This window comes from Colossoma macropomum, unplaced genomic scaffold (assembly GCF_904425465.1).
Source record: "Colossoma macropomum unplaced genomic scaffold, Colossoma_macropomum, whole genome shotgun sequence".
Lineage (NCBI taxonomy): Eukaryota > Metazoa > Chordata > Actinopteri > Characiformes > Serrasalmidae > Colossoma > Colossoma macropomum.
In genome coordinates this window covers 1,391,812-1,415,409 of record NW_023494785.1, presented here as the reverse complement: position 1 = coordinate 1,415,409, position 23,598 = coordinate 1,391,812, and the positions used below count along the sequence as shown (strand labels likewise).

The 23,598-nt window shown below is 39.5% G+C and overlaps 2 protein-coding genes across 2 annotated transcripts in view; both read right to left on the bottom strand.

The window, feature by feature from the left end:
* The window catches only part of LOC118815032 (class I histocompatibility antigen, F10 alpha chain-like), a 69,640-nt gene that overhangs the window by 16,503 nt on the left and 29,539 nt on the right, over positions 1-23,598 (bottom strand). The gene's annotated exons all lie outside the window — the stretch shown is intronic.
* Positions 9,168-22,203, bottom strand: LOC118815095 (zinc-alpha-2-glycoprotein-like). Its single transcript, XM_036581030.1, has 7 exons — positions 22,012-22,203; positions 17,735-18,010; positions 17,349-17,636; positions 14,941-15,225; positions 14,028-14,132; positions 10,344-10,412; positions 9,168-10,007 (listed from the first exon to the last, which is right to left on the bottom strand). Exons 1-6 carry the CDS (start codon positions 22,073-22,075, stop codon positions 10,348-10,350), a joined length of 1,083 nt encoding a protein of 360 aa, XP_036436923.1. The 5' UTR covers positions 22,076-22,203; the 3' UTR covers positions 9,168-10,007; positions 10,344-10,347.

Sequence of the window (23,598 nt, the reverse complement as noted above, 5' to 3'; positions counted from 1 at the left end):
TCCATTAGAGCAACTGACCTACAACTTAAATCAGAAAATGTATAAGTTCTGGCAAATATGGCCATTGTTAATATCTTACCTTGAGGCACCGTCCTATATAGTCAATTTCTTCCCTTTTTTTCTTCCCTCCCTCCTTTACTCCATCATGTCCACTGTTAACCATGAGTCTGTATGTCCTAAGATAAATGTATCTGCACACAGGCACACACTATACAGCATGAGGCTGATGCACTGGACAACTTTATTTACAAATAGATCAATAAATCAGAAAAAACTACAAATCTGGCCCAAGGACAGACGACTATTCAGCTGAACCTGTGGCTTAATACAAAACGGGCTCTGATGCTATAGGTAAGACCCCAACCCACTATTAACCAAAAATACAACATGCAAAAGAAAACAAACCAACAGCATATATAAATACACTACCAACAAAAATAATCAAGTAGATGAGCAACCAAAATACAAAAAATACACTCTCTAAATTGTGACTCACCAACAAAATTAGTAGAATAAGAAGCCAAATGATTTAGACAGGATTCTGTTAGTTTAAAACAGCCTTAAGCACTAATGTGCGTCTTTTCAGGAGCACCCCTTAATTAAGAAGACGCAAATGACTGGGGCACCTATAGTCTCACTAATCAATCACTAATCAATCTAAAAAAACTAAAGAAAAGCAAATCAGGAGGGAACACTAAAGGGGAACCCACTAAGGAGGGAACACTAGTGAGGAAAAAACTAAGGAGGAAAAACAGTGACCATCACCAGTGGTCAGTCTGTAATACAAATAAACATTCATTTGCATTTTTGCACATTTTACTTCACTTTAACAGTGTCAGCTGCTAGAATTACCGTATCAACCAAATACTGTATACTGTATGTTGCCGTTCTGGCTGCTACCTCAGTGACCGCATTGCTCATATATGCTAATATGTCATAGTGTGTTCCATCCTCCTCTGCACAGCTCCACATACTCTCAGTACCGTGTGCTGCCTGTGTTCTGTTCTGTATTTACTGTAAGTCTTTCGTATTTATTTACTGTACTGTACTGTCTGCACTGTGTTTCTTGTATTGTTCTGCACTTGTGTTCTGGAGGGGTGTTGTTTTGTTTCACTGTGTACTTATACAGAGCTGAAATGACAATAAAGCCTTGACTTGACATACAGTTAGCTCTTTAGCAGTCCTGACTGACCACAAAATTAAAACATAATATACTCAATAAACTTGTACCTGTCGAATGACAGCACTAGTGGTATTCAGTGCCTGACCTCCCTTTATCCCACAGCACTCAAATGCTCTCCACATGAAGGGGCATGTATTTCAATGAGCTTTAACCAGATATTAACCATAAAAGGTCTAGAGTACCACTCCCACTACACTTCTGAACAAGTGTCTCTGTTATCTCTGACCCCATCTGTCATTTCATCAATTCATCTCTTGCTTTAGGTCCCTACTGCCCTTAAAACTTCTGCTATCACTCCTATTCTTAAGAAACCTGGTCTGATACAGCCACTCTGGAACACTACTGCCCTTAAAACTTCTGCTATCACTCCTATTCTTAAGAAACCTGGTCTGATACAGCCGCTCTGGAACTCTATTGCCCGATTTCTAATTTGCCCTTTGTAGCCAAACTGTTAGAAAGTGTTGTAGCATCTCAATTGCAGTCTTTTTTAATAAATAATGATCTTTTTGAAAACTTCCAGTCAGGCTTTCGTACAGTGCATAACACTGAGACAGCACTTTTACAGGTTCTAGATGATCTCCTGCTGTCTTCTGATTCCAGTGCTATCAATTTTCTGCTCCTCTTAGATTCACCCGCTGCATTTGACACCTTTAATCATGACATACTCATCATACTGTTTCAGCTATTGGCATTACAGACGCTACCCTCATCTGGTTCAGATCCTATCTCAATAATAGACTCCACTTTGTTGCTCTTGGTAAGCATAACTCTGCTATTAGTGCTGTTGCACAGGGTGTCCCCCAGGGTTCTGTCCTTGGCCCTCTTGGCCCTCTATTCTTCATCTATATTTGACCCTTCAGTCAGATCATCCGCAGTCATGGTCTTCATTTTCATTGTTATGCTGATGATATATAAATCTACATCTGCACCAACACCATCACTAACCTGTCATTCCCTGCCCTAATATCTGGTATTCCAGAGCTCAAACAATGGATGCAGAGTAACTTTCTAAAACTAAACACTGACAAAACTGAAATTCTGCTCACTGGTCCTAAGTCTGTTACTGCAAATTCTACTAATTTCACACTTAATTTGGATGGGGTGACCGTTACACCTTCAGCTGTTGTCCGTAACTTAGGTGTACATTTTGATCCCGTCCTTTCTTTTGAGCCTTATATCAAGACTTTGGTCAAAACAGCTTTTTTCCATCTCCACAATATTGCTCACCTTCGCCTCCTGCTCTCCATGAAAGACACTGAATCTCTGGTCCATGCTTTCATCATCACGCTTAGACGACTGCAACTCCCTTCTCATTGGTGTTCCTTACAAAACTATCCACCCTCTTCACTATTTACAAAACTCAGCAGCTAGAATCCTCTCACTCTGAAAAATCAGCTCACATCACCCCAATTTGTTACACTCGTTACCCGTCCTGCTTCGTATCCAGTTTAAAGTCTTCTCGCTAACTTACAAATCTCTACATGGTCCAGGACCAGCTTACTTAGCCGAGCTCCTGCACCCTTACTGCCCCGCCCGAACACTCAGCTCCTCTGACTCAGATTGTCTAGCTGTCCCAAAATGTAGGCTGGTTCCTGTGGGAGGCAGATCTTTCAGCGTCATGGCCCCCAAACTATGGAACTCATTACCACAATCTCTCCATGACTGTCCCTCACTTTCCTCCTTTAAAGCTCAGCTTTAAACCCACCTCTTTTCTCTGCACTTTCACTCTTCTCCTTCCTCATATATGTTTTTTCCTTTTTTTCGCCTATGTAAAGCGACCTTGTTTTTGAGAAAGGCGCTATATAGGTTGAACTTTTATTATTATTATTATTATTATTATTATTATTGTCACTAGGCACTTTTACCTGCACAATAGCATACAAACACACACCACTGGCTCCGAGAGCATCCAAGTTCACTCTAAAAATAAAAACATAATTTAATATTTGAGTTAGAACTTGGAAAATAACCACTCATTACTAGCAATAAACTATCATCACTAGTATGCTATTAATGTAAAGCAGGTATGCTTCTTGAGAGCATCTATGCTATTAGCCCCCCCCTCACCTCATTACAATGAAGACAGCACACCTGTGCAATGTGAGGATGCTACACACACAGCTCCTACTTCGCCAATAGTTAGAGCGTCCTTACTGCTGTCTCCACTCCTTCACAAAGCAAGATAACTTCTACTCCATAACTTAAATAAAGAAGCTTTAAAATGGCTTACTCCCAGCCCACTGTTGTGTGCTGCCCTGCCCGAGACCAAACGTTACTTTACTCCAGTCACGCGAGACTTTAAGCATCCTAGGAAGGCCGCAACGGAGATTCAGTTGTCAAAATACAAGTCCCCTAAAACAATGCATTTCAGCCCTGCCGGCTACATCCACCCCCACTTTGAAAGGTCACAGTCCTGGAGACAAAACGCAGACCTGTTACCAGCCTAAAATAACACTGCACCACATTTAATGCAGGATGAGCTGTAGCCCCCCCACCTCCTGCTGGGGAGCCACTAAACGAGGAAGATTATCTTTCATGTCGATCGACTTGGAGGTGTCGATAGCAATTGCGGTGAGGGAACCAACTATTTGAACCACTATAGGTTCAAATATAACCTCCTGTCTCACCACCCACTGACCAGACCAGGTGTCCTCTTCCTCCTCACTACTGCAATCTTGGTGTGACTTGTCACCTATTTCTAGAGACTTACAATCCTTTCTCAGATTGTTAAAAGGAAGAAAAGCAGCCTGCTTCAGAACCACCCTCAGTTCTGTCCTGTGAAGGTTTTGTTCAGGGCCTTGACTCCCAAGCTGTGTTGACTTCAGTAATACACATATGGGGAGTGGCCTGTTGATTGATGCACTGTTGCATAGTAGGCAAAGATTAGCTGCAGTAAAAACTGGGGCCATCTTTGCTTTTCATCTGCTGGCAGTGTTCGCAAGAGATCATGCATGGTGAAATTAAACCTTTCACATTGCCCGTTGCCTTCTGGGTGATATGAGTGGTCTGACCCTTCTCAATCCCATACACCTTACACAGTGCCGTCAACATCTCCCCTACAAAACAGCGGCCTGGATCTGAATGGAGCCCTTGGGGATCCCATGAACATAAAACCACTTCTCGGTCAAAATACGTACCACAGTGCTTGCCTTTTGATCCGAGGTAGGGTATGTCAGTGTGAACTTAGAGAAGACAGCTGTAAACACAAGAACATTCTCTCAACCATCACTTGCTCATTCAAGTACAGTGAAGTCAATGGCTAGAATTTCCAAGGGCCTTGAAGCCAACACACTACCAGCAAAGGTCCACACCTTGGGGAGCACAGCTTTGGCGGTCACACAGCGAAAGCACTTCTGACACCACTGTTCAGTATCTCTTTTCATCTGGGGCCAATAACATCTCTGCCGCACCAAAAATATGTTGTTCGTTCACAACCCGATGACCACGATTGTCATGAAGAGCAGTTAGCACTTCTGACTGTAATGTCTCTGGCTGCAGCAATTGCCACAACTCCTTGTTCTCTGGACCACTAGACAAACTCAAACAAGGAGGTGGAACAGGAAACCCAGGGGCGACTTCGACAATCTTGGTGGGCACTGGCTAGGCAGGCTGTCATGACAAAGCATCACTGTTTCTTATTTCCAGGGCAGTATTTCAATTTAAAAATTAAAATGGGCCAGTTGGGAGGCCATCGCTGTTCAACTGCTCCCAACTTTGCAGTCTCTAAATAACTCTTTTTGTCAGTAAAAACAATAAACTTGGCCCCCAATAAGGACTCTCTGAACATTTTTTAGTGACTGCCCATTTCAATCCTAGAAGTTCTAACTTCATGGAGCTGTAATTCAACATGTTCCTTTCCGTTGGATGAAGCCCTCTACTTGCATATGAAACTGGTTGCGTTTTCCCTTCCTGTTCTTGAGAAAGTACTGCACTAAGCCCCATATGACTTAGTAAAGTAAAGCACTGGTGCAGTAACCAAATTGTCATCAGGGTTTTAAATGCCCTTTCGCAGTCTCCATTCCAATGGCCATCCAGTGAACTCACCCCTGGTCTTGATTTGCCCTCTTGAACAGTAGCCACCAAAAAAATCGGCAATAGTAAGATGAAAAACCAAGAAAGGATCGAAGCTCTTTGGTCGTAGTAGGGCGCATCCATTCTGAAATAGCAGTAATTTTGTCAGTGATCTCAGCTTTGGGCCACCCCAAAGCAGAGATCGCACATCCCAGATAGCGAACTTCAGGCTGAAAGAAATTGTATTTCTCTCATTTTAATTTCAAATTATGTTGCTGCAATCTTCTCAAGATCTCAAGATTCTGTAAGTGAGACTGAAAGGAGGGAGAAAAGATCACAATATAATCCAGATACAGTAACAGACTGGAAGTGTTCATCTCCAAAAATATGTTCCATGAGTCGCTGGAAAGCGCTGGGTGAATTATATTGGCCAAATGGCATCTGACTGAACTCAAATAAAGAAAAGCTGTCTTTTGCTTGTCCTCCTCTGCCATAGGAACTTGTCTATACCCACTTCCTTGTCTTTGCTTTTAACTGTCTAATCTACACACAATCATATGGTGCCATCTTTCCTCTGCACCATAATGATTTATGAGGAATAGGGACTACAGCGCACCCACACAACTTGTTTTTCTAGTAGCTCTTGAATGTGTGCTTTGACCTCTTCATACTGTGAGGGTGGACAGCAGCAGTAATACTGACGAACGGGGCTATCATCAAGGGATCTTATGGTGTATTAGGTCTGTACACCCCAAGTCACCCTTACTCTGACTAAAAACTCCACTATACTGCTGAAGCAAACCCTTACCCTTCCGTACCTGATCCAGTAATCAACCTTCTGCAACACACAAAATAGGCTTCACAGTGCGAGGAGGAAGCCACACATCTCTGGTCTCAACATTAACAACTGGCACATAAACCTGTCCTCTATTAAAGGAGAGACAGTACTGTACTGGACAGTGAAATACCTAGTGGCAGCCTGCTGTTCAGTGGCTCAAGCAACACCAAATGCAGTGAAGACACCAAATACTGGTTGCCGACCGTTTAGACTAGTTTGACCAAACTCGCAGGAATACACACAGCTGTCCGTCCTGCCACCTTAACGGAACCCAAACAACCAGTAGGTGGCAAACAGTCTAACTGGTGGCAGAAGTATGATTTTTAAATGACAGCAATTGGTTTAAAATGCAGGTGCACTTTAAACTGCAGCTTACACAGACAGCAGTGCAGTTTAAGAGCCCTCATAACTTCAGATTTAAACTTAGATTAAATTCTCAACCACAGCTAAACTAAAAAAGTGCAACTGCATCATCATGTCTGTTGTACAGCAAACATACTGTATTTAAAGAACATATATACATATATGTTCGATTATGAACATAAATTATGAAGATACACCTGATTAACATGCATATTCATGTGATGCATCAATATGCACATCCTAAAGTATCAGCAGCTTTTTCTTGTTTTGTACTGAGAGACAGTGGTGCAGGTGCTGCCCACCAAATGTACACAATGCTGCTGACATACTGATCAGAGTGCACAAATACACAAACTCATCTGATCCATAAGAACTACATTTAGAATGGTGTAAACATGAGGAACCCAGTCTCTGTAGAACCCCATTTGAATTACAGAGCATCTCCACATCACATATCTGTTAAGTTTTTAACTGGACTAGAAGTTCTTGCTACATAGCTCATTTTATTTGCTTTTCTGAATAAAAAAAGGAGATGTACTGATATTAGCCACTAGGTGGCAGTAAAGCGTTTTTGGTTCTATGTGCAGCAATACTAAGAATAAAAACAAGCCTTCACATTCTGAAATAAGAGTGTACCGACGTTTCAGTGCTGTTCCTTAGTGAAAAATGGTTCTATATAGAACCATAAACACTCAAAGAACCCTTTGCATGAATAAAGGGTTCTCTGCATAGTGAAATGGTTCTTCAGATTGATGGAGAATGTGTTGTATATGGTTCTACATAATACCAAAAAGGGATTTGATGTTAAAACCTTTTTGGTGCTATATAGGACCATTAAAAAAAAAAAAGTGCTATATAGAACCATCTACAACACATTCTCCATCAATCTTAAGAACTATTTCACCATGTGAAGAACCTTTTAATCATGCAAAAGGTTCTTTTGCACTCAGGAAGGTTGTGTGCTAATTGATCAGTATTTTGAAAGTTGTAGATTCTAGTTTCTGCACTTTGATGTACAATTTCTCAGGAGTTTAATCATATTTGTAAAGAAAATCAGCGTCAACTAAAGGTCCATAAGCTGTGATGATCATATGAAGAGTTTTCTATGTAGAAGACCAACATCCACATTGGGAAAGTAAATCTTTTAGCCCCCATCCAAAGGGCATGAGGGGTAACTGAGTGGTTTGATGAGTATAAAAATGATGTAAATCATATTTTAAGGCCTTCATAGTCACCAGATCTCAACCAAATTAAACAGCTATGGGAGGTTTTTTACCAATGTGTCACACAACACTTCCACCACCATCACTGAAACACAACATCAGGTAGTATCTGAGTATCTGTGGGTGGCACAAGGTGTTGGTCCAGCAAAGGTGCTGCTGCTCTGTGTCTGTATTTTTGTTTTGGTTTCTAATGACTGAGGATAAACGCAGTCATTGCTGATGAACTTTAGAAATGTAAGCACAGGAACGTGTTAATGGTTTATAGCTCAGTGTGCTCATGGCTGATTTTCCAAAACATTACGTCTTCAGCACTGAAAAGTATCTGCGTTTGGCTCTGAGGTTCCAGAGATGGAGCCACTGAAGAGCTACACTGAATAGAGCAGATGGGTGTTTATTACAAAGCCAACAGCAAAGTTCATCCCTTGTTTCAGTGCATGTGGCAGATGAGTGGCAAGTACCAGGATCAAGGATGTTTATTCTGATCTTCTGAATGAACCTCTAGTAGAGTTCTGGTTCTGTGTAGCTGTGTTAATGATCTAATCTGGAATTCAAATTAAGGAAGTTAGAGCAGGAAAAGCCTGGATTTCCTGGACACCCCAGAACTAGGATTGAGGATCATTCACTCAGTGGTGTATCAGCTGTAGCTGTTCAGACTGACGTTGATGTAGTGGATTTTAGGACTTCAAACAGTTAAATTATGAAGATACACCTGATTAACATGCATATTCATGTGATGCATCAATATGCACATCCTAAAGTATCAGCAGCTTTTTCTTGTTTTGTACTGAGAGACAATGGTGCAGGTGCTGCCCACCAAATGTACACAATGCTGCTGATATACTGATCAGAGTGCACAAATACACAAACTCATCTGATCCCTAAGAACTACACTTAGAATGGTGTAAACATGAGGAACCCAGTCTCTGTAGAACCCCGTTTATCATCCTAGATCTTATTTAATCAGAGACAGTTGAAATAAAAGCTTTATTTGGAAATATAAAAATAAGTGCCACAAGCCATAAAGTACTTTCAAAAGTGCAATACAGAAAAACTCCTGCACTGCAATATTTAACCTCCCATATAAAAACTCTAAATCCAGCCAGTTTTTGCAAACCCTCTGCCTCACATGTGACTACAGTGCATCGATAAACACTCACTTATGAAAACACACATTAAAGAAATAGTTCATACGATGAACGCTACACATTTCAAATCCAGTCAAAAAACCAGGCGTCATCACCTGCACTGTCACTGCAGAACAGATGGTCCAGTGAGGAAACAGAATTTTACAGGTTTTTACAGTGAATCTGTAGGAAGGCACTTTAAAAGTGGTCTAGTATACCAAATGTTCATAAATGTAAGTAAATGATAGTTGATGAAATGTACAGATATCACATATTAAAGGAATGTCTGTATGGAATCACTGAACGATGAGGTTTTGAAAACCAAAGATTTACACTCAGGCATAAAAAGCAATGAAGATGAATCAGCAATTAAAATTTATATTCTTTCAAACGATATGAACATTATTTTATTTGGAAAAGTTTTACTCTCGAAGAAGAATCAATGTTAGTTAAGCTCAATGTTAACTTTCCTGAGTGCAGCTTCTGACCTTACTATAAAAGCTTAAAGAAACATAATATATACATAAGACTTAATCATTCCATCTTGGGTGCAGTGTTCTTTATAACATTACAGCTGGAAATGCAGGACAGGATAAAATTAAAGATGTAAGTATGCATGATGCAGTTAGGCACCATGATGTAAAACTGTGAAGCTGTTTAGGACTTCACAGTTCAGTACTGCAGTTTATGAGTCAGGCTTATTGAGTATCTACTGATTTAAAGCTAAAAGAGAAACCCAAACACAAAAACAATCATTAAAAGCACTGAAATGCCTTGGCTGGATACACCTTATCCAGAAGTGCCAAAACGTATGAAATATACAGCTGATCTCCATGAAAACATGGTTCTCTATGGTATTTTGACTGACTAAGAAGCTGAATTGAAATGATTGCATCACAGGTCTCTACCATTTCAACTTTCCTGACCTGCTACTGTGACACACATATGTTACGGTATGTTGAGGATTTCCCCTTGTGGGACTATTAAAGGATTATCTTGTTTGTCTACAGTCGCTCTTAACACATTTACTGGTGGTTCTGTTTAATATACTCAAACATCATTTACACTGTGGTCAGCAGAAAAGTTCTGAAATGTATGCTGAGTATTGCGTCTCAAGTGCTAAAGGCCTTGATATCTGAAATGTACAGTAAAATGCTGAAATCTTTTGATTGACTCGTTGAACTTGCTGGTCTGAGGTGTTGAAACAGCAGATTAAGCAGTAGCAGGAGCTCCATTCATGACAATCACGTGTACGTGTCCATTACCTGGAAAAGACAGAGAAGAAGAATAAGGACACTAAACTACACTTACATTTTCAAAAGAAAGCCTTAAGTACTGCATTATGTTTTATAATGTTGGACGATCGTTTCAGTCAGACACCAAAATTTTGAAATGCTAAACACATCTGGCACAAACTGGCTGAAAGATTAGAATTAATCTGTTTCCAGTAAACCAGGACTAAACATTTCTTAGGTTCTTCATGAACTTTAAAACAATGAACAGCATGTAATGATCAGCATGTAAACCATGATACCTGCACAATCTAACTTACAGCTCATTTCTATATTAATAAAATTACTGTGGATGTAATTATAATTTACCATTTTATTGCAGAGGCACTTCTTCAGTGGGGTGATTTGCTGTTCCGTTAGTCGTCACTGCCCCATTACCTGGAAAAACAGAGAAGATTAAGAACGTACTGACTTTGAGCCTCATTCACTAAACTTTGTAGGGTTAAAATTGCTGGAAAAAACAAAACATGAAATAGTTTTATTAAGGCAGTACGATGATGTGATTGTGTAGTGTGAACATTTTTTGTAAAATGGCATATTTAAATACTATAGTACTGCAGTGCTGAGGCACTTGCTGTGTTTTGTTTTGTTTTTGTGGGCGGAGTCTGTAGTATAAAACAATATCATAATGTAATGTCTTTAAAAGGAACAAAATATTTGTATGCATTGAAGTGCACAAGTACATTGACACTTGTACTGAATTGCCATCATGGTTGTAACTACCTATGAGGGCACCGAGGTCTGGACCTCAGTAGTTGCAGAAGAGTTTTTCTTCGTGTGTCCATTAAAGAGATATAATGTGGAATCAACATCATTCTGACAGTGTGGTAGCTACTCAGGGGCGTACAGCCATGGGACTCGCAGGCCTATTCAATCAGAAGGGAACGGAATATTTACTGCATTTTCCAATAAAGTCTGGCTGCAGACATGCACTCTCAGCCCCAGTGATGTCACGTCCAACGGCACGTTAACTTTTGGCTGCTTCTTCTTAGCGATAAAAACAAGCAGGCGCATAGCACACAGTCCTCAGAACTTTAGGAAGCCATACGTCAGAAACCGTCTCATTTCCCATAAATTCTGCAGTACATCTGCTTTTCGCTAGTTGTCAGAAAATCCCATTTTCTCCGTAAACATGCATCTACCTTCTGGAGAGTGTGCTCACTTCTATTTTCACTTTAACAGATATCAGTCTTTATGTAGAGAGCTGAGGAGTGTCGTTTTTAAGCCTACACGTCCAGGGTTTGTCCTGCGTAGAGAATCATGAGGCGGCTGCCAAATTTCATGTTGCATTCAGCTCTCGACGTAACTCTGACAAAAAAAAAAAAAAACACTACTTTATCATAAATGCTGCACTTGGTGGATTTCTGTCCTTTGTAACTGTAACTGTGGCCTTACGCTGAGTGGCAGTGCTATATCGTAATCAAGGAAACGTGTAGAGTGTCTAGACGTTCTTTCCCTACAGCAATAATGTGGGGCGTCGCCCTGATACTTTGTAGCTGTTCAGACGGGTGAATGTACATGCACATCCAGGTTCCTACATTAATGGAGTATGTTTGATGAACGGCAACAGACAACAACGCTACAAACTGCAGTGCAGAAAAAACAACCATCTCGCACACATAAACGTGTTCATATGCACATCCACATAATAAAACTCACCCTTTGCAGCCTCTCATTCTGTCTGCCTATTTTACACCAAATGATGGAGCAAACTCTCCTAAATCCTGTCCTAACTTTAGGATGAACCCCAACAGGGTCCTCACTTCTGTTTACGGTCCGTTTCTATGGTTTTTAGGCAGCTGAGTCAGCAGCATAGTTCACTACCAGCATAATGAGCTCCATTTATTCCTACTGTAAAACGCTGCTTTCACTGTGAGAGGATTTTCTTTTCTAACGCGTTTTAAAGATCTCAGACGCTGCAGACTCGATCTCCACCGCCCCTCTGATCACCTTCGTGTGTTAATGTTGATGATGAAATATTACAGTGATGGTGGTGAATAATGAGGAGACGGAGCTGAACGTCGGTCTGTTTATTAGGAGGAGTAACGTTAGCGCGCTCGGCTAAAGCGTTTGGGAAATGGAGACTGAAACTGGGGAGCGGCGACGCTCTGATAAACAGCAGGGGGCGCTCTCACCATATTCACCACTTACAGTTTATCACACTTTAGTTCTGTTTGACCTTTTTTTTACATTAGTGACGTCAGCTGTCTGACTAATAGCTGTTAGCTGTCTTTCCATAACCTGCTGTGAGATAAGATTCCTAAATTAAGATTTGCTTCCGTAATGTGAGTTTGTGAAAAATCTCATCGTGACCTGTCAGATGGTTTAAGACAAAAAACTATGATGTTTTTGTAATACAGCCCCAGGACCAGCTCTGGTTTTCAGATATGGCTTATAGAATCAGCACGTCTGCAAGGGGGGTTATAAAATGAAAGATAGGAGGCTGAAATGTTCTGCCTCTGGTTGTGAACTGTATACATGAAAACTATGGCTATAATGCAACGTTCAACTACCCTGTTAGGACAACATTTTGCTGGTTGTGAAATGTGTAAATGAAAGCAAAGGCTTTTATGTTATATTTATGTTCACCTACACTGTGAACCGTAACTGAAAACAAAAGCTATGTTATATTTGGTTTTAGACAACTTCACCGTTTGTTAGCTGTGTAAATAAATACATTGCTTTTATGTTGTGTTTAACTGGATGTTGAACAGGGCACTTTACATTTTTAAATAAAACACAGTTAATGTGATAACTGTCTTTTTATTCATCATATACACTATATTGCCAAAAGTATGTGCTCGTCTGCCTTCACACACATATGAACTTGAGTGACCATCCCATTCTTAATCCATAGGGTTTAATATGATGTCGGCCCACAACTCTTCTGGGAAGGCTTTCCACAAGGTTTAGGAGTGTTTATGGGAATTTTTGACCATTCTTCCAGAAGCGCATCTGTGAGGTCAGACACTGATGTTGGACGAGAAGGCCTGGCTCGTAGTCTCCGCTCTAATCCATCCCAAAGGTGTTCTGTCGGGTTGAGGTCAGGACTCTGTGCAGGCCAGTCAAGTTCTTCCACACCAAACTCGCTCATCCATGTCTTTATGGACCTTGCTTTGTGCACTGGTGCGCAGTCATGTTGGAACAGGAAGGGGCCGTCCCCGAACTGTTCCCACAAAGTTGGGAGCATGAAATTGTCCAAAATCTCTTGGTGCTGAAGCATTAAGAGTTCCTTTCACTGGAACTAAGGGGCCGAGCCCAACTCCTGAAAAACAACCCCCCACCATAATCCCCCCTCCACCAAACTTTACACTTGGCAAAATGCAGTCAGACAAGTACCGTCTCCTGGCAACCGCCAAACCCAGACTCGTCCATCAGATTGCCAGACGGAGAAGCGTGATTGGTCACTCCAGAGAACACGTCTCCACTGCTCTAGAGTCCAGTGGTGGCGCTTTACACCACTGCATTCGACGCTTTGCATTGCGCTTGGTGATGTAAGGCTTGGATGCAGCTGCTCAGTCATGGAAACCCATTCCATGAAGCTCTCTATGCTGTTCTTGAGCTGATCTGAAGGCCACATGAAGTTTGGAGGTCTGTAGCGATTGACTCTGCAGAAAGTTGGTGACCTCTGTGCACTATGCGCCTCAGCATCCGCTGACCCCGCTTTGTCATTTTACGTGGCCGACCACTTCGTGGCTGAGTTGCTGTCATTCCCAATCGCTTCCACTTTGTTATAATACCACTGACAGTTGACTGTGGAGTATTTAGTAGTGAGAAAAGTGGGTTAGTGGTGAGTAGTGGGTTAGTGAATACTTTTGGAAATATAGTGTAAGATGCCCCCAATTCTCAAAAACTTACCAGCTGCAATACTAACTACATAAACATTATTGTGCATACTTTACATGTTGTCTATTGTAAGACATACCTTTTTTACCTTCAAACAGCTCACATAAAATACAGTAAGAGCATTTGTAATTATGAAACTCCACTTACATCTCTTTATAAGGAAAACGACCACGCCTGCCAAAATTCCTGCAACCAGAAATCCTACAACGAAACCCACAATGATCCCTGTCGTACAGTCCTTGCAGCTTCCATCTTCCAAAAAAAACAAAAAAAAACAACTTAAGCAATGAATCTACCATTCTGCTGCTGTTAAGCAAGGTTAGCGTTTATATAAAGTATGAAAAGAGGCCATGTTACAGAAACTTCCTGTCTGTGGTCCTAAGTTAAGATCTAACAAGATCAAGGTTTTTCACAAATACACATTACAGAAACAAATCTTGGATTTCGGACTGTATCTTATCTTAAAGTACTTTATCTCAAGTTTGGGAAACCTAAACTACCCAATTGAGGTCGATAAACAATTGTGATGTCTTATGTCTGCCAGCTATCACTGTTACTAAAAAAAAAAAGTGAGATAAACTAAAAGTCTAAAAAAGTTATGAATATTGTGACAGCGCCATTTCCATTTACCAAGGCTTCAGCTGCCATTTCTCCTAATAAACAGCCACGCATTCTCCTCATTTTTCTCCATCGTTGCTGTACTATGTTTATTTGTTTTCATCCAGATTAAAACATACAGGTAACGAGAAGGAACAAAGGAGAAGTACCTGCAGTGTCTGGGATGTTTTGAAAGCGCTATAACATTATAAAAACATCAATCTCAGAAGTTGTGCTGAAGTTAGGACAACATTTAGGAAATTTTTAGGAAATTCTAGTTAAGACGGTTCTATAATATGGTTTCCTTATGAACTGTTATTCTGTGGAAGCTACTGGCCTAAAATCAGTCCTAACTTGTCAAAGTAACTAAACAGATAAGATTTCAGGAGTCAGGAAGTTTCTGTAATACCACCCCTGAACTGGAACAGGTGATAACAACCATGTAAAACAGAGATATAATTACCCCATTCTGCAATTACTGGTGTGTCGAGGGAGCTGTGAGTCACATAACAGTCGTAAGATGCTTTTTCATCCTCCTGGATCTCCACACTCTTCCTCAGCTGGTAGGTTCCATCATCATTGGGTCTGACTCCTGAAGATGTTAGTAGGTGTTCAGGAAGTGAAGTGCGGAACTTCCTCACACTCACCACCACGTCTTTGGGGTAGAAGCCCGTGGCCAGGCAGGTCAGGGTCAGCTTGGTCGAGTCAGTTACAGATTTCTTCGCAAACACATGAACAGTCGGTGGAGCTACAGAGAAAACAAAAGCAATGCACATTTTTTAAGTTCAACAGTTTTTTTAATCAAAAAATAATCTGGAATCAGTTCTCACTTGCTGCAGCTAACAATGTGAAAGTATGAGTGCCGACACCTGCTTCCTCTTGTAGCCAATCAAAATATCCTTTCCAACTACCACTCAGAGAACTGCTTAAAACACCTGCACGCATTTGGAAAAGTGCACCAACTGCTGAATTCTATCCAAGTGGTTTAAAAGGGAACAGTCAGGTTTAGCTGTTTTTAAAAGTGATAGGGGCTGTGAAATGCAAGAGCCTTGATAAACTGCAGTGTTGAACATCTGGAAATGTTTCTCAGTACATTTAACAGTCTTTTTGTTAAAGTCCAGGTTATTGATAGTCAACCAATTTTTACCCTTTTACCACAGTCTTGCAGAGGCATGTGACTGTTTCTCCAGTAGACCTGTGCAGGTGATTAGGGGTGTGTCCATGTCTATAGACCACTGTAGGCATGTCGTAATTTTGTAGTTGGCACCATGTTCTTTATTTACTATTTATTATGTATAACTGTAATTATGCACTACAGTAGAACATTTCAATAAGATAGTACAGCTCGTCAGAGCTCCGCCACAGCCCGCCTTAGTTTCGTGTATCTTAGTGACATCAAATTGATGCGCAGTAGCTTTAGCTCCCATGTAGCAATATTAGTATTATAGCTCTTTTACGACCTCGTAATTCGGAGGATCCAGTGATATTCAGGAGAAGAATGTTCACAGGACAAAACGTATCGGGTTCTGAACATTTTTATTTAACACAGGGGGCGACAGAGGCGATTTTTCAAAAGCCCTATTCATTCTGGAAGAGAAATGGGGCTTATATTTCTTAATACTACAGAATGACGAACAGCTACAGTGGTCTATACAGAGCAAACCTATCCTTGGCCTCAAACGGTGTAAAGGAATTCTGGGAGATGTAGGAATACTGTACTGCAGGCTTTGGAATAAAACTGTTCAATTTTCAAAATATGCCTAAAAAAAATCTTTTTTTATGTTTGTTTAGAGGGCCGGACATTTGATCAACATGAGTTGGAAAAAAATGAATATTTTAACATTTAGTTATTCACATGAATGAGTTGACTAAGATTTGATTAATCACTTTAACCAAGGCCTAGAAATGCGAAGAGCTGTAACAATAAAATATTTGGCAATGTTCTAACAAACTGAGGTTCTGTTTACAAGCAAACAAATTACCCCAACAGAAAAACATGTACTGCTTTGTTTAAGCCGGTCCATAATTTTGAAATATAGTAAACAATAAGCATAGATAAAAATTAAGCGATATACTAATAAATAAGTAGTTTACTGGATGTACTATGTGTGAAAAGCATGTTTATAAAATGAGTTGTATTTTGAGCTGATGTAGCTGCCTGTAGTTGGCTAGCTAATGAATGTGATGCTGTAACAGGGCGAGTTGCTGAAAGCTGCAATATTTTTTTGGGCTACACTACACTTACAAAGCCTAAACCTAACGCTAACCTAAATGTTGAGTATCACCAGAAACTGTGTTTTAAACTGTGACCTTTTTTGAGATAGATGTTAAACACTTCTAATTAATAGAAACCAATATGGCTTACAAAATTTGAGTGACTAACATTAGCAGTATAAGTTTCAGCCAATAATTGTTCTTTTTCTTTTTCTTTCTGCTCCGATAGGCATGGCGCTATACCTGCATTGCTGCGCTCTTTAGTTTAAGTCATTAACTCAGTCAGGGTTGGGTATCGTTTTGAAAATACAAATAAAATACTGACATGAGAAACATCCGCTGACTGTTTATTATTGTGACATTATTGATAACGTCGAATAAGTGTTTTATCCCTAATCAAGACTATTTCACAAAGTGACTGGTCCCCTTTACAGGGTGCCATTAATTGGCTAGCATAAGTGTCTGTCATCAAAGAGACAGGAATCTACTTTTCTGTGTTCCTGTGGACTCCACCACAAATACGAGTGGCACTGTGGGGATTCATCACTGGGTAGTTCAACACACTACATGAAAGTTAACATTCAATTAGGTAATTAATTACCTAGTAATTAGCTCAAATAAAAAAAAAAAGACTCAGCAAAATGTTCGGGAACTCACAGTGTTTTCTCAGTGATTCTTTTCCGTACTCCATGAATTTGGTGAGCCAGTCCACACATTCTTTCTCCAGGTAACCCTTGGTGTACTGGTTCAGGATGGGCACATCATCCCATTTCCTTTTGGTTGGCTCAGCTTCTGGAACTGGAGCGATCCACCGCATGTTCTCATCATCAAAAGAGAGGAACTCTGACCCATCGTAGCTGTACTCATCAATGCCTTTCAGAAATCTGACATTTCCATCTGCTTCATTGATCTCACAGCCATGTCTCCACTGAAGAACATGAAGGTCTGATGGAAAAACAATGAGAACAAACAAAACAAATACATTTGCTGGCACAACATATGAGGAACCACAGTGGATGGAAAAAACCTGACAGATCACTAACCGCTATTATTTGTGTGTCTCATTCGCTGCATCAGGATGTCCACGTTGACCTTGAACCACTGCTCTTTGCTCTTGCGAGACTGGGTGCCTTTTTCCCAGTAATCTGTTTGCAGCTTCTCCTTCATCCAGTCCTGCTTAGGAACCTTAACCTGGTCCTTACTGTTGTAGTAGTCGATCTCCCGATCATTGAGCAGACCCAGTGCTGTGAACTCATAGATCCCTGGTAGAGCGACATCTTTGGAGAGCGCGGTGTAAATGTAGTACAGAGAGTGTTGATCTGGAGGAAGAAAAGAAGAGAAAAAGATCACAGCTACTCAGCATGGGCTTCACTCATAAAACCATTAACCATTCTTGACATATTTTCAGAAACTCCGTACCAATTAGAACCGATATGTACGCCCGTTTTGTCACCGATACCAATTTTAAGGACCTAAAAATGCTGATTTTATTGGCTGATATCTAAAGAGTCTTTAATGATTTTAGTCCTTAACTATTTTTATCAACTCAGTTGAACAGCAGAAAGTCATTAAATGTAATACATTAATATTTTAGATTGTTTAACAGAAACCTCTTTGGGTCAAAATGTACAATAGGGTTGCTCGATTATGGCAAAAATCATAATCACCATTATTCTGGTCAATATTGAGATCACGATTATTTAACACAATTACTCATTTACTTCAGAAACAACATGCACTTATTGAACTTTTCACAAAAAAAAATAGATTGTCATGTTCATTTTATTGTCATGTTTGCATCACGATACCAACAGAGATTTTGAATAAATATTCCCTTAATCAGTAATCAAATAGATCAGATATTGTAATCAATAACAAAATAGGTAGTATTGGCTAACAGAGAATATTAATTCTCTCACAAAGGGGCCTTAGTCTGTCTCCATAGGAGATTCTAGACACTGGAAAGCAGCTGGGTTCACAGAGAGGCCTGTGTGTACCTACTGACCCAGTGAAGAAAGGGGCAAGTTGACCTTGAAAGGTAGAGCCGACTGGTAAAAACTAGTTGAGACCAGTTTTTAGGAGTGAGCTCATGGACTGATGGATGAAGAGATGCACCTATTAGAGAATGAGCTAATATCAAAGTTTGAGCTTTGAGCAGTAAGGTGGGGGGATATCAAACTACCTCAGATAAATGGTATAAACTGTTGTTTGGAACACTGTATTTGTGCAGTTGGGTCTCTCTGAGCCGCCTGATGCTGAAATAATGAAGAAGCCTTTTTCCCTCTTCCACAAACTCAGCGTCTGAAGACTCTTTCCTTTTTGGCATCTTTTGAGAAATTAGACTTAGAACAGTTACCAGTGTGAGTGTTTAGCCGGTATTAAAAGATTTCTTTTTATTCATAATATTATGTTGGAGGCCTGGGGCTGAAGGAGACAGCCCTTGGTCCCGACAATACAATACACGTTCCACGCAGAATTAGAGAAGCATGTTAACATAACTTTAACATATATCTATACATTCATTCATTCATTTACTAATTGGTAATTCCAAAAAATATCTTTTCCCCCTAAAAGACAGCTGTGCTTGTTGAAGGGATCCAGGGCTGCAACTTAGAACTACATAAAGCGATTACACAGCTTATTTGTTACTGACTGTGTCAACTTTTCAGCCGTGAAGTCCTTCTTGAACTTTCTCACTTTCTGTAGTTCCAGTGCTGCTTGCTATTTCAGTTCAGTGAATGCTCCCGAAGACCTGATTTATGAAAGGGAGTGTGAATTTGAGGGGGAACAGAACTGGATGCAACACTGGTATACTGTCAGTGTTCAGTCCTTCACTCATCGCCCATCATAAGTGTACTGCTCTGGGAAACCAACGTGTTCCCAAAGAGGAGATCATTGTGAATTCACGTCGTTTCTTCCAGCTAAAGCTCGTTCATCAAACATCTTAGCTAATCAACAATTCAAACTAGAAAACTAAAGCTAGCTTTTTATTCAAATTCTCCTCAGATATCTGAGTGGAACTGCTGCACCACTTAAGGTGGAACGGACCATTCAAGTTAGCCATGAATTAAGACTCCAACTTCAGTTTCAATCAAGGTAAGCTAACCAAACCAGGTCTTTCAGATCAAAGATTTATAAGTTCTAGGAATATAATAGGTTGTGTTAAATAGAACTATATAAACCATTCTCATTCTCACGCATGGCATGCAGCACGTATTGCTCAAAAAATGGGAGCATCACTGCAAACTAGAATGCAGCACAATAATGATTTTATTGAAAATAAATGATTTAACTGAAAATAAATTGTAATGAAACGCCCAGCTCTAACAGACACTGTAATAGCACTTAAATCAAAAGAACATTCTGTAGCAGGCAGAGTCCATTAAGAACCACCAGTGAGGGCTCTGTGTTTGTTCTTGGCACTACTTAGCACCCAAAAGTAAGTACTGTTTTTGCTCAAAAGTGCATCACATTCCTGCATGTAGTTTTCTTATATAACACAATTTTTTCTGAAACCAATAAATCTGTAAAATCTTAATATCGGCCAATATTATCAGACAACCGATATATCAGTGGAGTCCTAGTGCTAATGTGAAAGCATGTATTTAAAACTGGGATTTCTGCAATGATGTAAAAAATACTATAAAGTTTAAGTAACTGAAATAAAACATATTGAGGTTTAATTTGAAAAATGGCTGTGTTTATAAAACTTCATAAATAAAAGGTAAACACTTCTGTAGTTACAAATGAAATATGAAAAAAGAGAACTTCTCAACAACAAGCACTTCCTTTCTCAATGTATTTTTAAGGCTGGTTTTGAACACGAAAAAGTACTTGGTTTAATGTTGTGTAATGTACTGTTGCACAGAAAAAAAAACCAACAAGAACTTTTCTTGGGCGGCTTTCAACTTTCTGTTTTTTGGCTACACAAACATACAGTACATAAAGAATGCACAGCTCTACACTGTTACAAAACAGCCTAAATACAACAGAATCTGTATTGTAAGCATGTAAACCGAAAGCAAAGCTGACGAGGCTGTAAGGACTTCCCTGTTCTCAAATGGCCTCCTGTGGTGCCTGACGAATTGTGCTACTTTGTCAAAATGTCCTCCCGGGCGCTTTGGGGCTCTACATAGTGCTGCGCATAACGCTGTAGATAGGATATTATGACAGCCTAAATCACCCAATCAAAAATGTATACCAGCTTTGAAATGTATGGGTAGGATATTCTGATAGCCTAAAACACTGAATCAGAAACTGTTACCGTCATTGAGAGAGTAATTATGATATTCTGATAGTCTAAAACACTGAATCAGAAACTGTTACCGTCATTGAGAGAGTAATTATGATATTCTGATAGTCTAAAACACTGAATCAGAAACTGTTCCCGTCATTGAGAGAGTAATTATGATATTCTAATAGCCTAAAACACTGAATCAGAAACTGTTCCCGTCATTAAGAGAGTAATGATGATATTCTAATAGCCTAAAACACTGAATCAGAAACTGTTCCCGTCATTAAGAGAGTAATGATGATATTCTAATAGCCTAAAACACTGAATCAGAAACTGTTCCCGTCATTGAGAGAGTAATTATGATATTCTAATAATGATAAAACACTGGATCAGAAACTGTTCCCGTCATTGAGAGAGTAATTATGATATTCTAATAATGATAAAACACTGAATCAGAAACTGTTCCCGTCATTGAGAGAGTAATTATGATATTCTAATAATGATAAAACACTGAATCAGAAACTGTTCCCGTCATTGAGAGAGTAATTATGATATTCTAATAATGATAAAACACTGAATCAGAAACTGTTCCCGTCATTGAGAGAGTAATTATGATATTCTAATAATGATAAAACACTGAATCAGAAACTGTTCCCGTCATTGAGAGAGTAATGATGATATTCTAATGATAAAACACTGAATCAGAAACTGTTCCCGTCATTGAGAGAGTAATGATGATATTCTAATAGCCTAAAACACTGAATCAGAAACTGTTCCCGTCATTAAGAGAGTAATGATGATATTCCGACAGCCTAAAACACTGAATCAGAAACTGTTCCCGTCATTAAGAGAATCATTATGATATTCCGATAACCTAAAACACTGAATCAGAAACTGTTACCATCAATAAACCAATAGGTAGGACATTTATCAGAAGGTCAGTAGTAATATTAAGCTGGACAGCACACTAAACTGAACAGCAGACGTGATGTAAAGCTGAAGTAACATTAAAAACGCAGGTTACTGTAAACTACAGTAATGATGTGCAGTAAGACAGACAGTCCGCCGAAAAAACGGACGACTCACCTCCGAGAGTGGAAACAAACACTCCACACAGTAAAACAGCGCAGATTAGCGTAGACACCCCCATCGTCGCCTTAGCCGATCACAAGAGTCACTCTGACGATCCGTTTGTTGAGAAAAGTCGCTTCTTCCACTGAAGAACACAGAGCTGTAAAGACAGCTTGCGTAAATGGACCAATAGAAAAAAAGGCTTTCGTTGCTGAGTTGATTATGTGCTACAGTTTTTCCCACCCGTTTTCTGGGAAAAAAAACCCTTGCGCTTTGATTGGCTAGTAGGATCACGCTTCCCGTGTTAGGATTGGCGGGAGGTCCGTGCTCAACAGCGGTACCACAACAAATGTTACAGCTTCTTAAACGTTCAGCAAATAGTGATATGGATGCCATAGGGATGGTCTTTTTATTTGGGACACTGATATCCTTAAATATAAATGTACAAACAGGTATTTTAGGAAAGTAATATCTAATGAATGAATTTATAAACAACTATATTGGTCTTTTGTTTTTGGGAACATCAACTGGAATAAAACATGGAAAATTATTGTATGAATAATAAAATAAAGACGTGACATTTAAAATTTGACACAACATCTACCCTGTTAAAAGTGTTTGAGAGAGATTTAGAATTATCACTGAATATTTCTATCTCTTGTGCTTCGGAAAAGGAAACAATTATCCATCTGTTTCACCACTGTACTCATTCTGAAGTGTTTTGGATTGATGTGGAAAACTTTGTAAGAAGAAAGACTGGACACTGTATCGCACTGGATGTTTCTGATGCTATTATTTATTTTTCTATGGACAGATTAGATGGTAAAGTATTTATTGTACAATACTTAATTATTATGGGTAGATATTATTTACATAAGAAGAGATGGTCTGATTATAAGCCAAACTTCACACTTCCTCCAGGAGCTTAAGGCATATGGCACAAAACAAGCAAAAAGGGCAAAAAGGACTTTGGAATTATATGTTGATTATGATTTATTTAACGTGTAAGCACAAACCTGGATGTTGGTTGTTGTAAGTCATGTTATTGTATGATAAAAAAATAAATAAAAAAGTTTGAAGTTAGAGCTTGAACTGAAACTTGGTCGGGGGAAATAACGAGTCAGAAAAGAAGACTAAAAATACTCACCTTCCCCATTACAGGGTCAAAAAATCAGAACAAAAGGCAAACCGTTAAGTCTGACTCACATTCATTCGTCACATTAAATTGTGCAACAGAGCCGTTTTATAAAAATCAACCAACACATCCTCAATTTGTTTTCTTAAATCATGTATATATGTGTTCATTGTACATAAACCATGCACAGATGTATACAGATAGTATATAAATGACATAGATTAAAATTTATATTTAATAAGACAGTTTTGTCTGCTTTATTACATGAAGTACCTTTTTTGATCACAGTTCTACAAGAGTCTTAAATGCTAGCTTACAGTTTTAGCCCCCTTCAGACTGTGCTTTAAGTTTAATCACTCATCTTGGTGTACAGTAGTCAAGTCAAGTCAAATTTATTTATATAGCGCCTTTTACAACAGATGTTGTCACAAAGCAGCTTTACAGAGAATCCGGGTCCCCCAGTGAGC

Bases quoted from the DNA above. Each gene is read 5' to 3' on its own strand.
- LOC118815095 (XM_036581030.1), bottom strand. From the start codon at position 22,075: ATGGGGGTGTCTACGCTAATCTGCGCTGTTTTACTGTGTGGAGTGTTT. The intron at 17,637-17,734 runs GTTAGTGATCTG...TTTTTCCATCAG, and splicing joins GAGACACACAAATAATAGCG to ACCTTCATGTTCTTCAGTGG. The intron at 15,226-17,348 runs GTGAGTTCCCGA...TTTTCTCTGTAG, and splicing joins AGAATCACTGAGAAAACACT to CTCCACCGACTGTTCATGTG.